This window comes from Callorhinchus milii, unplaced genomic scaffold (assembly GCF_018977255.1).
Source record: "Callorhinchus milii isolate IMCB2004 unplaced genomic scaffold, IMCB_Cmil_1.0 Scaffold1027, whole genome shotgun sequence".
NCBI lineage: Eukaryota > Metazoa > Chordata > Chondrichthyes > Chimaeriformes > Callorhinchidae > Callorhinchus > Callorhinchus milii.
The window spans coordinates 11,040-24,366 of NW_024705768.1; the positions used below are offsets into that span (position 1 = coordinate 11,040).

At 46.6% G+C, this 13,327-nt stretch overlaps 2 protein-coding genes across 2 annotated transcripts; both read right to left on the minus strand.

Moving 5' to 3' along the window:
- Nucleotides 1-2,534: 2,534 nt before the first annotated feature.
- On the minus strand, nucleotides 2,535-5,426 carry LOC103174305 (zinc-binding protein A33-like). Its single transcript, XM_042346572.1, has 2 exons — nucleotides 5,373-5,426; nucleotides 2,535-3,231 (listed from the first exon to the last, which is right to left on the minus strand). The coding sequence occupies exons 1-2, from the start codon at nucleotides 5,424-5,426 to the stop codon at nucleotides 2,635-2,637; spliced, it is 651 nt and encodes a 216-aa protein (XP_042202506.1). The 3' UTR covers nucleotides 2,535-2,634.
- A 1,455-nt stretch (nucleotides 5,427-6,881) lies between these two features.
- Nucleotides 6,882-8,625, minus strand: LOC103172803 (nuclear factor 7, brain-like). Its single transcript, XM_042346573.1, has 5 exons — nucleotides 8,201-8,625; nucleotides 8,020-8,115; nucleotides 7,327-7,557; nucleotides 7,120-7,142; nucleotides 6,882-7,023 (listed from the first exon to the last, which is right to left on the minus strand). The coding sequence occupies exons 1-5, from the start codon at nucleotides 8,609-8,611 to the stop codon at nucleotides 6,882-6,884; spliced, it is 903 nt and encodes a 300-aa protein (XP_042202507.1). The 5' UTR covers nucleotides 8,612-8,625.
- Nucleotides 8,626-13,327: the final 4,702 nt, after the last annotated feature.

Consider the following 13,327-nt stretch of genomic DNA (forward strand, 5'->3'; position numbering starts at 1 on the left):
ATGTGGGAGATATTGGAAGAGGCTGTTTGTACAGGAGAAAGATTGGGAGAGCTGTGTGTATACAGGCAGGACACTGGCAGTGGCTGTGTATATACAGGGGAGTCAGTGGAAGAGGTTGGTTTATGCAGTGGAAGAGACGGGAAGAGGCTACGTGTACAGGAGAAACACTGGGAGAGGCTGTGTGTATACAAGAGAGACAGCGGGAGAGGTAGGTGTGATGGTGTGTAGTTTCTCCATTACATTGTGTGTAAAAGAGAAACGCTGGGAGAGGTTGTGTGTATACAACTGGAGGCACTGGAAGTGGCTGTTTATACAGAAGAGACCTACTGTGTGTTGGTCTGTGTGTATAAAGGAGAAACACTGGGAGTGGTTGGGTGTATCAATGCCAAATAATGATCCATCAAGAAAAAAAAATGGTAAATTGATTGCTCAATCCATGACTGTTTGTGGGTCGCTGCTGTGCGAAATTGGCTGCCGCGTTTCATCCACATATGTAATAATAATAATAATAATAATAATAATCCTTGCATTTGATATAGCGCTTTTCACGTCGGGAGGACATCCCAAAGCGCTTCACAGAATAGACTGTAAAGTGAGTTGACTGTATATTTGTGGGCAAACGCGGCAGCCAATTGCGCACAGCAATGTCCCACAAACAGTCGTAGATTGAAAATGACCAATTTATTATTGTTTTTTTTGTTTTGGAGGGATTATTATTAGGCGTGTGGAGAAAGGAAACTTGCCCAAGGTTTCGCCCTGCCTGGAATTGAACTCAGGTCTCTCACTTGCAAAGCGAGTGCTCTAACCACTGAGCTACAGGACTCCACAACAGTCAAATCACTTGACAGCATATTCTGTAAAGCGCTTTGAGACGTCTAGAAGATGTGATAAGGCACTGGATCAAATGCAAGATTTACTATTATTTTTATTATTATTGTTACAGAGTGACATCCTTCACTTGCCCCGTCCAAAACCCTGCAGCACCACTTTACTGCCACGAGATGGCGGTGCAGCACTGTGTAACTGCCCACAGTATTCTCAGGACACCTCATAATAATGGTAATAATCTTGTCATTCGATATTGGGCAGTTCACGTCTTACAAACGCCTAAAAGCGCGTGTTTAGTAAAAAATATCCCTTCTACTCCTTCAAGGTGAGGTGAACAGGGTCTTCCTCGAGCTGATCTGGAGGTTGGCAACCAATGTGGGAATCAAGCCAATCTTGTGTGATGGACACTTGGGTGGACACTGCGATCTCTGCCTGTCCCGGGCTGTGTGTCTGTGTATGTCTGTGCGTCTCTCTGTGCCTGTTTGTCTGTGTGTCTGTGTGTTTGTGTTTCTGTGTATGCGTGTCTCTGACGGGATGTGTATCGGGGTGTGTCTTTGTGTGTGCCTGTGTGCGCGTGTCTCAATCTGTGTGTGTGTCTTGGTGTGTCTGTGCATAGCGAGCAAACTTGCACAATGTTTCGCCCTCAATCGGGGATTGACACCCTGTCTCTGTCTTGAGCCACAAGGGCTCTAACCACTGAGCTACAGGACCTGTTACAGAGACAGTTTACGGTATATACTGTGAAGCGCTTTGAGACGTTCCGAAGACGTGATAACACACTGGATCAAACACAAGGATTACTATTATTATTATAAAAAGGGCTTTAACCCCNAAAAACCTCCTCTCCCTTTCAAGGCAGTGACGGCCTCGCTTTAAATCTCAAATATGGTCAACAGATCAAAATCCTGCACTGGCCACGTGAACGAACCCAGCACCGCCCCCCCCCGAACTCAGCCCCGCCCCAAACCCAGACACGCCCCCAGTTCCGGACCCGCCCCCAAACCCGGCTCCGCCCCTATTTGTCTCCTGTTTGTAGCAAAGCCTCCAGCGGCTGATTAATAGACAGTGAGTGAGTGAGAGAGACGGAAAGTGAGAGTGAGTGTGAGAGAGAGGGAGACAGTTAATGCAAAAAGCGATTTATATACTTGGGATTAGAGCAGAATTGGGAATATTTTGCACCGATGCACTTTAAACCCCGAGGATCTGGGGGAATTTACACCCGTTTCCCGTGTTAATCCCCGGCTGTGGGATTAAAATCAAAACCCAAAATTAATGCAAAACCGTATTTATTTCATTTTGATTAATGCAAACATTGGGGTTTATTAAACTATTGCACTTGGAACACCGCGTATATGGGGGATTTAAAAACGTTTCCCGTGTTGTACACAGAGAGCGCGTTATTATTTCAACAGAAAGCCAATGATAAACCCCATGGGTATCATTGGGATTAAAGCAGATGTAGAAAGCCTGGGATGGGCTTTGAGACGTCTGTCAGAAGTGATAAGGAGCTGTGTGCAATGTGGGGATTATTATTGTCGAGATCAGGAGCTGAAAGCTCCAGCCTGATGTTCATTATGTCACAGTTGACTTACTTTAGACTTTTCTCTGCGCAAATTAACTCTACATTCGCTCACAAACACAACCGTCGCTTCACAGTCGATCCCGAGAAAGTATTGAGCCGCGGTCCCAGTGTGAAAGCTGTAATATAAACCACAAGCTTTATTGAAAAGCGACATAGTTTATAAAAGGTTGAGCCTCGTGGCCATCACAAACAAACACAGGTCATGGCTGAGGGTTTCCTCCTCATTAATCTGTCACCCGACAGATCCTCAGAGGATCTGAGTTTTTGCCGCCATAATTCAAGTCTGGACTAAAGTAAGGATAAAGTTTCTCGGTGAAAGTCTGGGTAAAAGTGTGGAGATGAGACATGTTATCAGCGTTGTAAAATGTCACCTGTCCTCCCTCATAATCCAGGAACACTCCCAGCTTCCCGGGTCTCTCTCTCAGGGGCAGGCGGGTGGGAGGTGATGTACCAGCTTTATATACATCCCCGTTTCTCAGATACACAGCCCAGAGTCCATCCTCTGGTGACAGTGTAATCTTTCCTTTCCTGTTGACAGACTCTCGGGCCAATGCCACATCCCAGTCTGTCTTGTTGGCCACCTGCACCTCCCAGTAATGTCTCCCTGATGTGAAGCCCTCAGACCCCAGAACACAGACACAGGGATCAAACCTCTTCGGGGAGTCCGGGAGCTGCTGCCGTGTGTCTCCGTGTCTCACGCTGGTCAGGTCCTCAGACAGGATGAGGTTGGGATGAGCTGTGTCAGGATTCAGAGTCAGAGAGGCCGGAGCTGAGAGAGAGAAACAACACAAAGTGGAGTGAGGGGACGTCTGAAGCTCAGACTGTGTGTGAACACATCTACACCCGGAGACACAATCCAGCTCAGAGGGTCAAATGCTGTGTATGTGTATGTGAATCGGTGGGGTGTGTGTTTGTGTGTGTGTGAGGAGGTGTATGAGTGTCTGTGGGGCTGTTTTGTGATGATCTGTGAGTGACTGTGAGGGTGTATGCGAATGTGTGTGTTTGAGGTTTGTGTGTGAAGGTTTGTGTGAGGGTGAGTTTGTGTGTGTGAGAGGGTGTTTTTATGTGTGTGAGAGTGTGTGAGGCTGAGTGTGAGGGTGTGTGTGTGAGCGCCTGTTTGTGTATGTGAGTTTGTGAGGTGATGTGTGAATGTGTGTGTTAGGGGATGTGTGAATGTGTATGTGAGGCTATGTGTGAGGGTGTGTGTGTGAGCGCCTGTTTGTGTATGTGAGTTTGTGAGGGGATGTGTGAGTGTTTGTTAGGGGATGTGTGAATGTGTGTGTGAGGGTGTGTGAGGCTGTGTGTGAGGGTGTGTGTGTGAGCGCCTGTTTGTGGATGTGAGTTTGTGAGGGGATGTGTGAGTGTGTGTGTTTGGGTATGTGTGAATGTCTGCGTAAGGGTGTGTGTTTGAGTGTGTGTGTGAGGGTGAGTGCGAGTGTGTGTGAGGGTGTGTGTGAAACAGTTGGGTGTTCGGGGGTGTTTGAGGTTGTGTGCGATGATCTAAGTGAGTGATTGTGTGAGTGGAGGTGTGAGAGTGTGTGTGAGGGTCAGTCTGAGGGTGTGTATGAGGATTTATGAGAGGGGTTGTATGAGAGGTGTTGGATGATGGTGTGTGTGAATGTCTGTGTCAGCGGGTGTTTGAGGGTGTGTGTGAAGGTCTTTTTGAGGGTGTGTGTGAGGGATTGTATGAAGGGGTGTGTGACGGTGTGTGTGAGGGGTGTGTGAGAGGGTCTGCGTGAGGGTGTGTGAGGGTGTGTGTGATGTTGTGTGTGAGAGCCCATGTGAGTGGTTGTGTGTATGAGGATATTTGTGAGGTTGTTTGTGAGTGGATGTATTAGATTGTGTGTGAGGGTTTGTTTGAGGGTCGGTGTGAGGGGATGCGTTGTGTGGTTTGTGATAGTATGTGTGAGGGAGTGTGTGAGGGGGAGTGTCAGGGTGTTACTGAGGTTGTGTGAGGGAAATGTGTGAGGGTTGTGTGTGAGGTATTCTGTGTGGGGTTGTGCTTGAGAGTGTGTGCGATGGTGTTGTGTTAAAGGGTTGTGTGTATGTGAGGGGATGTAAAACGACTTGTTTGATGGAACGTGTGATGTTGTGTGATGGGGTCTGTGAGGGTGTTTGTGATCATGTATGCGAAGGTCAGTATGAGGGGTTGTGAGAGGGATTGTGAGAGGGGATGTGCGTGATCATGTGTGTGTGAGTGGGTGTGTGAGTTTGTTTGTGAGGTTGCGTGTGAGTTTGTGTGTGTGCGTATGTGTGTGTGCGAGTGACGGTGTGTGAGGTTGTGTGTGAAGGGTTTATGCGATGGCATATGTAAGAGTGTGTGTGTGATGGGGTGTGAGTGTGTGAGGGGGTGTGTGAGAGCTGTTGTGTGAGGGTCTCTTTGAGTGTATTTGAGGGGATTTGTGAGTGTGTGTTTGAGGTTTTGTGTGAGGGACTCTGTGAGGGTTATTTGTAAAAGTGTACATGTTAGGGTCTGTGTCAATGTGGGTGTGCAGGTGTGCGATTGGATTTGTCAGGGTCTGTGTGGGTGTGTGTGAGGGGTTGTGTGAGGGTGTGTGTGAGGTTGTGTGTGAGCTCGTGTGTAAGGTGCTGTGTGAGGATATGATTGTGGGTGTGTGTGGTAATGTGTTTGTGATGGTTGTGTGTGAGTGTGTGTGTGAATGCGTTTTTATCATAGTCTGTGTGAGGTCGTGCGTGAGGGTGTGTGTGTGAGGGTCTGTCTCAAGTTGTGTCTGGGGTTGTCCGTGAAGGGGTGTTAGAGGTGTTGTGTGAGTGTGTGTGTGTCAGGGTCTGTGTGAGGGTGTGTGCGAGTATGTGTGAGGGTCTGTGTGAGGGTCTGTGTGAGAGGGTGTGTGAGCGGGTGTGTGAGGGTGTGTGTGAGGGTCTGTGTGAGGGGTGAGAGTATTGACATTATTGCCCTGACTGAAACCTGGATCACACCAGGTGACACCTTCCTCCTCACTGAGGCCAAACCACCCGCTCGACCTTCCACCATGTTCCCCGCCCGAACCGTCATCGTGGTGGGGTGACCCTCATCTCCAGGGCGTTACTTGCTCCACCGGCTCATTCCCCTCTTTCCAACACCTTACCCTCTGCCATCCCTCCCACCACTCTATAAAAATCCTAATTTACTGTCCCCAAAACAGTCCCCAACTTCCATCTCTGACATCTCCACCTCCTCGCCTCCCTCTGTCTCTGCTCCGACCACTTCATCATCCTCGGCCACTTCAACCTCCACTTCACCCCACCATACTCCACCTTCTCACACTTCTCCTCTCTTCTCCTGTGTGAGGGGAGTGTTGGTGAGGGCATATGTGTGAGGGCTGTGAATGTGTGTGGAAGTGATGGGTGTGTGCGGTGTGTGTGAGAACGGTGTGTTTGAAGATTTTTGTGAGTTAATTTTGTGTAAGAGCTGTGCACGTGAGGAAAGTGTGAGTGAAAGTTCTGTGTGTGAGGAGTGTGTGTGTCACAGGTGTGTTTTTTGAGAGGTTTGTGCATGAATGGTGTGTATGTGAGGGGTGTGTGAATTGTGTATGTGTGATTTGTGTGAGCTGTGTGTGTGTGTAAGACGTGTGTGTGAGAGGTGTTTGTGCTTTGGGAAGTCCTGCTGACGTGAAAGGCGCTCTATAAGTATAATTCTGTTGTTTTTCTTGTGGTGCGGTGTGCGTGTGTGAAGGGTGTCTGTGGGAGGTGTTTGTGCGAGAATTGTGTGTGGGGGATGTGTGTTTGAGGGTTATGTGTGTAGTAACTGTATGTCAGATTTCTCTGTGTGAAAGGTGTGTATGGGAGGTGTTTGTACGTGGGTAGTGTGTGAGGTGTATGTAAGGTGTGTGTCATAAATGTGTCTGTGAGTTGCCTATCAGAGGTGCATGTAAGAGGTTGCTGTGAAAGGCGTGTATGTGTTTGTGTCAAAATGGTGTGCAAGTGAGGTGTGCGTGAGTGCTGTGTGTTTGAGGAGTATCCATGTGAGGGCTGTATGTTTGAGGTGTGTGTGAGAACTGTGTGTGAGTGTGTGAGGGTGTGCGTGTGAGCGAGGGTGAGTGAGGTTATGTGTGTGGGTGAAAATGTGTGTGTGCATGACGATATGTGTCTGAGGTGTGTGTGTGTGTGTTTGAGGAGTGTGTGAGGTGTGTGTGAGACTGTGTGGGTAAGCGTGGGTGTGTATGTGAGAGTTTGTGTCTGAGGAGTGTGTATGCTTGTGTGTGTGTGTGTGAGGTTATGTGTATTTGTGTGGGTGTGTGCGTTTGAGTGTGTTTGATGGTTGCGTGTGTGAGGGATGTGTGTATGTGTGTTTGTCTGAGGGGTGTGTGTATGTTTGAGGAGTGTGTGAGGAGTGTTTGTGAGTGGTGGGGTGTGAGGTGTGTGTGTGTGTGTGTGTGTGAGGGTATGTATATTTGTGTGTGTGTGTGTTAGAGAGGGAGGAGGGCGAATGTATTGGGATTCAGGTGAAAGTAAGTCTATTGAAACGACTTCAGTGTGCGAATGGAAGACATGTACCTGGGCTGATGTTGTCTATAATCTGTCTCCAGACGGTGTTCTTCAACGGCCATTTGTACTTGGTCACCGGCAGCTCAGCCTCACACACTGACAGATCAAAGCACTCGTCACTGACCCTGAAATAAGACACGATCACAGTATAAAGTGAAACTGCACCTTGTGGTTGGTTTATGGGTTGAATTGTGGGATATTTGCTAAAGATCATTTCATACCTTCTGTTGGCAGCAGCTTCCTCCTAATGAAATCAAACACAGACAGATGTCAGTTCATATCGAGACACCAACACAGACAAGTTAAATGTGCGCAGAGTATCTCACGTTCCAATACAATCTCTGATCTCTTTATCAAACACAATTAGTTTGTCTGCTCCCGACTGTGTATAACCGTTACTGAACTATATCATAATGTCATCTCTTTACCTGCAGGAAGGTGAGATCGTCTTTTCCCAGCTGTGCCGTTAACTCGGAGAGTTGTTGTTCAACAGAATCTAATTTGCACTGAATCTCTCGCAGATTTGTCTCCATTCTCTTTAGAATCTCCTCCTCTCGCTGTCTGAGATCCCCCATCACTCGCTGCTCTCTGTCAGTCAGACTCTGGTGCATTTTAGCAAACTCACCCGTGACGTGGGTCTGCAGACTGTTCACCTGTTCCTGCAAATGTCACACATTCAAACATTACACACAGTAACCAGAGACCCTGAGACATCACACCGTGTACACACAGTAACAAGAGACACTGAGACATCACACCGTGTACACACAGTAACCACAGACACTGAGACACCACACCGTTTACACACAGTAAGCAGAGACACTGAGACATCACACCGTTCACACACAGTAACCAGAGACACTGAATCATCACACAGTGTACACACAGTAATCAGAGGCCCTGAGATATCACACCGTGTACACACAGTAACCACAGACACTGAGACATCACAACGTGTACACACAGTAAACAGAGACCCTGAGACATCACATCGCATACACACAGTAACCAGAGACACTGAGACATCACACCGTGAACACACAGTAACCAGAGGGACTGAGACATCACACCGTGTACACACAGTAACCAGAGACACTGAGACATAAATACGGAAATCTCACCTTCAGTTGAGAAATCTTTTCTTTCTGTTTGGCTTCTGCTTCTATAGCTGTTTCCTTTCTCTGTGTGAGAGAAGCTAAGGAGGATTTCAATTTATCCTGTAATAAATACACAGAATTAACGTGTTTGAAGGCGAAAATATCAGGTGGATCAGATATAATCCTTCTTGAGGGGTATTCTTACCTTAAAGATGTCAGCAGCTTCCTCAATGGGTAGGAAGCTGTGGCCTCTGTGTTCCTGCCCATGACTGCAAACTACACACAGCAGTTTCTTGTCAGATTCACAGAACAGCTTCAGTTCCTCCCGGTGTTTCTCACAGTGAAGTTTATTTTCCGTCTGTGTCGGGGTCAGGCCCAATTTTCGTGCTTTCTCTGCTAGACTCGCCAAGGCCCAACTGGCTCTGAGGTTCTTTTCTGGAAATGTCTCCTGACAAACAGCACAGCAGTTGATCTCCTGCTTTTCCCAGCTCCGGGTGACACAGGAGCGACAGAAGTTGTGGCCACAGCCCAGGCTAACAGGATCAGTGAAGAAATCCAGACAAACCGGGCAAATGATCTCTTCGGTCCAGATCTCAGCCTGGAGTCCAGAAGCCATTTTGTACCTCAGCACTTCCTGATTGAAACTGGTTTCGGTTTCGGTGTGAGAGTGTAGGCGGATCCCAGTCACTGAGCTGACAAACCCTCTCCTACAGTCACTTCTTGTGAAATCAGATGATTGTGACTTTGATCCCAAGAGCAGATGAGAGAGCCTTATACATTGACAAGGACACCCGAGCAAGGAAGGCTTTGGAACATGTGGAGAGGTGGTGTGCATGTTGGGTGGGGCGGGGGATGGGGGGAATGGGTGGGAGTATGACAAAAACCGCCATCAATTGGATTAGTTTGAGGCTCTGAGACAGACCTAATATCTCTGAGATGGTTTTCCGGAGTGCGGGGTGTACAATGGCTGAAACCTCACACAGTGAGGCGGATATTGGGTTGAGTTGGGGGTGATATGAAGCTGCCGGCGTTTTTTGAGTGAATGCAGTGGCCGGGTCAGTTGTGTTGAAGGATGTGGCGGACGAATGGCCGTGTAAGGCAATGAGGGCTTTTGAAATTGAACGCATGGTCGACGACAAAGACCTTCAGACGGGACTTGAAGGATGTGAGCCAGAGGAAACGCAGGTAGAGTTGGAGAGTGTGGGGACAGCGATGCTGAATGTCTGACCTCCAAAGGTGGGGCAGGAATTGCAGGTGAACTAAAGCAGGCCGGTGTCTGCCGAGTGGAGGGAGCAGACTTTCTGATGTGCTTTTATGAAGTCGAAGAAGTAGGGGGGAATAAGACCATGGAGGTGTCTTGAATGAAGGACAAACCTGTTCTTTGAGCAACTGGGCTGGTCTCTATGTAACTGGCCTTATCTCTGTATTATTGCCTGGTCTTTATATAACTCACCATGGGTCTGCAATAACAGGCTTGATCTCTGCATAATGGACCTGGTTTGTTTATAACAGGTCTGTTCTCTGTATAACAGGTCTGGTCTCTGTATAACAGGCCTGGTTCTCTTTATAACAGCTTGGATTCTGTATAACTGACCAGGGCTCTTTATAACAGTTCTGGTCTCTGTAGGAAATCTTTGCACAGTGTACAACTGGCTTCATGTCTGTGCAACATCACTGTTCTCTGTTTAAAAGCTCTGGTCTCTGCATAATAGACTTGGTCTCTGTAAAATTGGCCTAGTCTCTGCATACCAGGCCTGGTCTCTTTATAGTAGGCATAGCCTATGTATAACTGGCCTGATCTCTGTATAACAACCTCGTATATGTATATCGGCTTGGTTTTTGTAAATATGTGCTGGTCTCGTATAACAGGTCTGGTCTCTGTATAACCGGCCTGGCCTCAGTAAAACTGGCCTTGGCTCTACGTAACAAACCTGGTTTCTATAGAACAGCACTGGTCTCCTTTTAACAGGCCTCGTATTTGTATCACAGCTTGAAGTCTGTATAATGGGCCTGGTCTCTGTATAACAGATCTGGTCTCTGTTTAATAGGCCAGGTCTCGCTATAAACTTCTAACCAAGGGTCGTGGAGCAGAAACTTTGACTCACTTTTGTTTCTGCATTGATGCTGCCTCACCTGCTGAGTTTTCCCAGCTCTCTCTGTTTTTATTTCAGATTTCAGCATCTGCAGTATTTTGTGTTTTGCTCGCTATAACTTCTTGGTTTATATACAAGAGGCCTGATCTCTACGTAACAGCCGGTTCTCTGTATAACAAGTCTTATCTCTGCAAAGCTCCCTGGTCTCTGTATGAAATGACTGATTCCTGTATAAATTGTGTTGTTTCTGTGTAACTGGTCTGGTCTCTTTATAGCAATTCTGGACTCTGTACGGTCTCTGTATAACTAGACTCGTCTCTGTATAACAGCTGGTCTGTGTAGAACTGTCCGGTCCTCTGTATAGGAGGCCGAGTCTCCGTATAATTGGCCTCATATCTGTGTAAACGCTTGGTCTCTGTATAACAGGCCTTGTTTATCAACAAAAGGCCTAGTTTCTGTATGAGGTGCCTGGTCTCTATAAAAGAGCACTGGTCGCCATATAAAAGCCCGTCCCCTTTTGTCGGCCTGGTCTACATATAACAGGACTGGTCCCTGTATAACAGCCTCGTCTCTGTAATAAAGGCCTTGTTTATCTGTAGTATGTCTGCTATCTGTGTAACATCCTGGTCCCTGTATAACAGGATTAGTCTGTACATAAAAGGCCGCGTCTCTGAATAACAGCACTGGTGTATGTACAGCAGCACTGTTCTCTGTATAACGGAACTGGTCTATCAATAATAGCCTAGTCTTTGCGTAGCATGACTGGACTATTTATGATAGGCCTGGTTTCTGTATCACAGCTGGTCTCTGCACAACAGGCTTTGAATACCTATAAAAGACCTGGTCTTTGTATTCGAGATCTCGTCTCTTTTCACGAGAACTGGTCTACATATAACAGCCAAGAGCCTATGCAACCAGCGTAGTCTATGTATAATATTCATGTGCCCTCTATAACAGTCTTGTCTCTGTAAAACAATCCTTGTGAATGTATAATAGACCTGCTTTCTGTATAATAGCCTCCTCTCTGTATTATTGGCCTAATCTATGTATAATAGGTATATTCTATGTATAACAGGCCAAGTGTATGTGTAAAAGGTTTGCTGTCTGTATAACAGCACTGGTATGTGTACAACAGGACCCGTTTCTTTGCAACAGCACTGTTCTGTGTATAATAGACCTTGTCTATCAATAGCAGCCTAGTATTTACACGACATGCTCGGTCTGTATATAAGCGACCTGGTTCCTGTGTCGCATTCTGGCCTCTGTATCAACAGTCCTGGTGTCTGCATAACAGGCTTTGACTGCGTATAAAAGGCCTCGTCTCCGTTTAAGAGGCCTAGTATCTTTGCAAGAGCACTGGTTTACATATAACAGCCGAGACCCAATATAATAGCCTAGACTATGTATAATAGGCTTGTTCCCTGTAGAAAAAGGTTGTCTCTGTAAATCAGTCCTTGCATATGTATAGTAGGCCTGCGTTCTAAATAACAGCCCAAGTCTCTCTATAATCGGCCTTATCTATGTATAATAGGTCTATTCCATTTATAACAGTCGTGGTGCTCAATAAATTGAATCTTGTTGCTGTTGTTGTGTCTGTACAGCAACCTGGTCTCTGTGTAAGAGGTCTAGTCTATGTATAACAATCCTGTTCTTTGTACAACAGCCAAGATCTGTGTAAAACAAACCTGGTCTCTTATAACAGGACAGGTTTTGTATACAGCCAGGTCACTGTATAACAGACCTGGATTCTGTGCAACAGTCGGGTTTCTGTGTAAAATATTGCTCTCTGTCAATAGCCCAGTCTCTGTAAAACAGAAACCTGGCAGCGGCAACAGAGACAGAGAGAGAGAGAATGAGAGAGAGAGTGGGAGAGAGAGAGAGAGATAGAAAGGTTTTACAAAGTGATGACAAATTTTCAAACGCTCAGATTTTATGATTATTTGTATTTATTGTTTATCGATTTTCTATTATCTATTATCTATTGTTGATTATTATGATCTCTTATTCAAAATCATTAAAAAGCCTGATAATAAATCCTAAGTAAAACAATAATACAATTATTCGTTTCAACCCACGGCTGTTTGTGTGCGACAGTGATGTGCGCAATTGGCTGCCGCGTTTTCCCACAAATACACAGTCAATTCACGAAACAGTTTAATCTGACGTCGAGAAGACGTGAAACGCGCTGTATCAAAGGCAACGATTATTATAATTATAATTATAATTATTATTAAAGAGAGAGGACACGGCGGCCACTGGTCAGTCACAGTCTCTCTCTGTCCCTCTCTCTCTGTGCCGTCACAATCACAGCCACAGCCTGCGGCACAGACCCGGAAACTACAGCTCCCGGCATGCCTCACGGCTCAGAGCCCTCTGGTGACGGGCCGAGCCGCGCGGGGCATCCTGGGAGCTGTAGTCAGTGTGAGAGACAGAGACACAGAGACAGACACATGTCCACACAGTCTCTGTCTCTGTGTCTCTGTGTCTGTCTCTCTCACTGACTGAGTTGGGGAATGAGGGGCATGTCCTGACTCTCTGGTGTTGATCTGCAGTGTTTGTGCTGGTGTCAGAGGAGGATAGATTCAGGGGCAGCTCACACACACACATTGTCTATCTGTCGCTGACACACACATAGTCTCTCTCTGTCTCACACACATAGTCTCTCTGACTCTCACACTCAGAGTCTCTATCTCAAACACATATATTCTCTCTGTCTCTCTCACACGCACAGTTTGTTTCTGTCTCTCGCACACAGAGTCTCTCTCTGTCTCTCACAAAGAGTCAGCAACAACAACAATAACAATTTAGATTTTAATAGCGCCTCACACGCCAGACGGCGTTTATGCAGTCCTGTACTTCAGCGGTTAGAGCACTCGCTTTGCAAGTGAGAGACCTGAGTTCAGTTGAATCCAGGCAGAGGCGAAACCTTGGGCAAGTTTCCTTAGTGCACACACCTGATAATAATCCCTACAAAACCAAAAACAAAACAATAATGAATTGGTCATTTTCAATCTACGACTGTTTGTGGGACATTGCTGTGTTGGACGAGCTGGATCCCATGACTGGTGGAACTGGGGAAATCGGCAAACACTGTATTTGAGAAGTCCTGTTGGGCGGTGAAGAATGCATGGTCGAGTGGTCAACAAAAGCGATTCAGGATATGGAGGATAGTACAAAAACAGGATGAATTCTTTGTACCCCTCGAGCCTGTTGCATGTTCTATACATCAATCCTGGTCT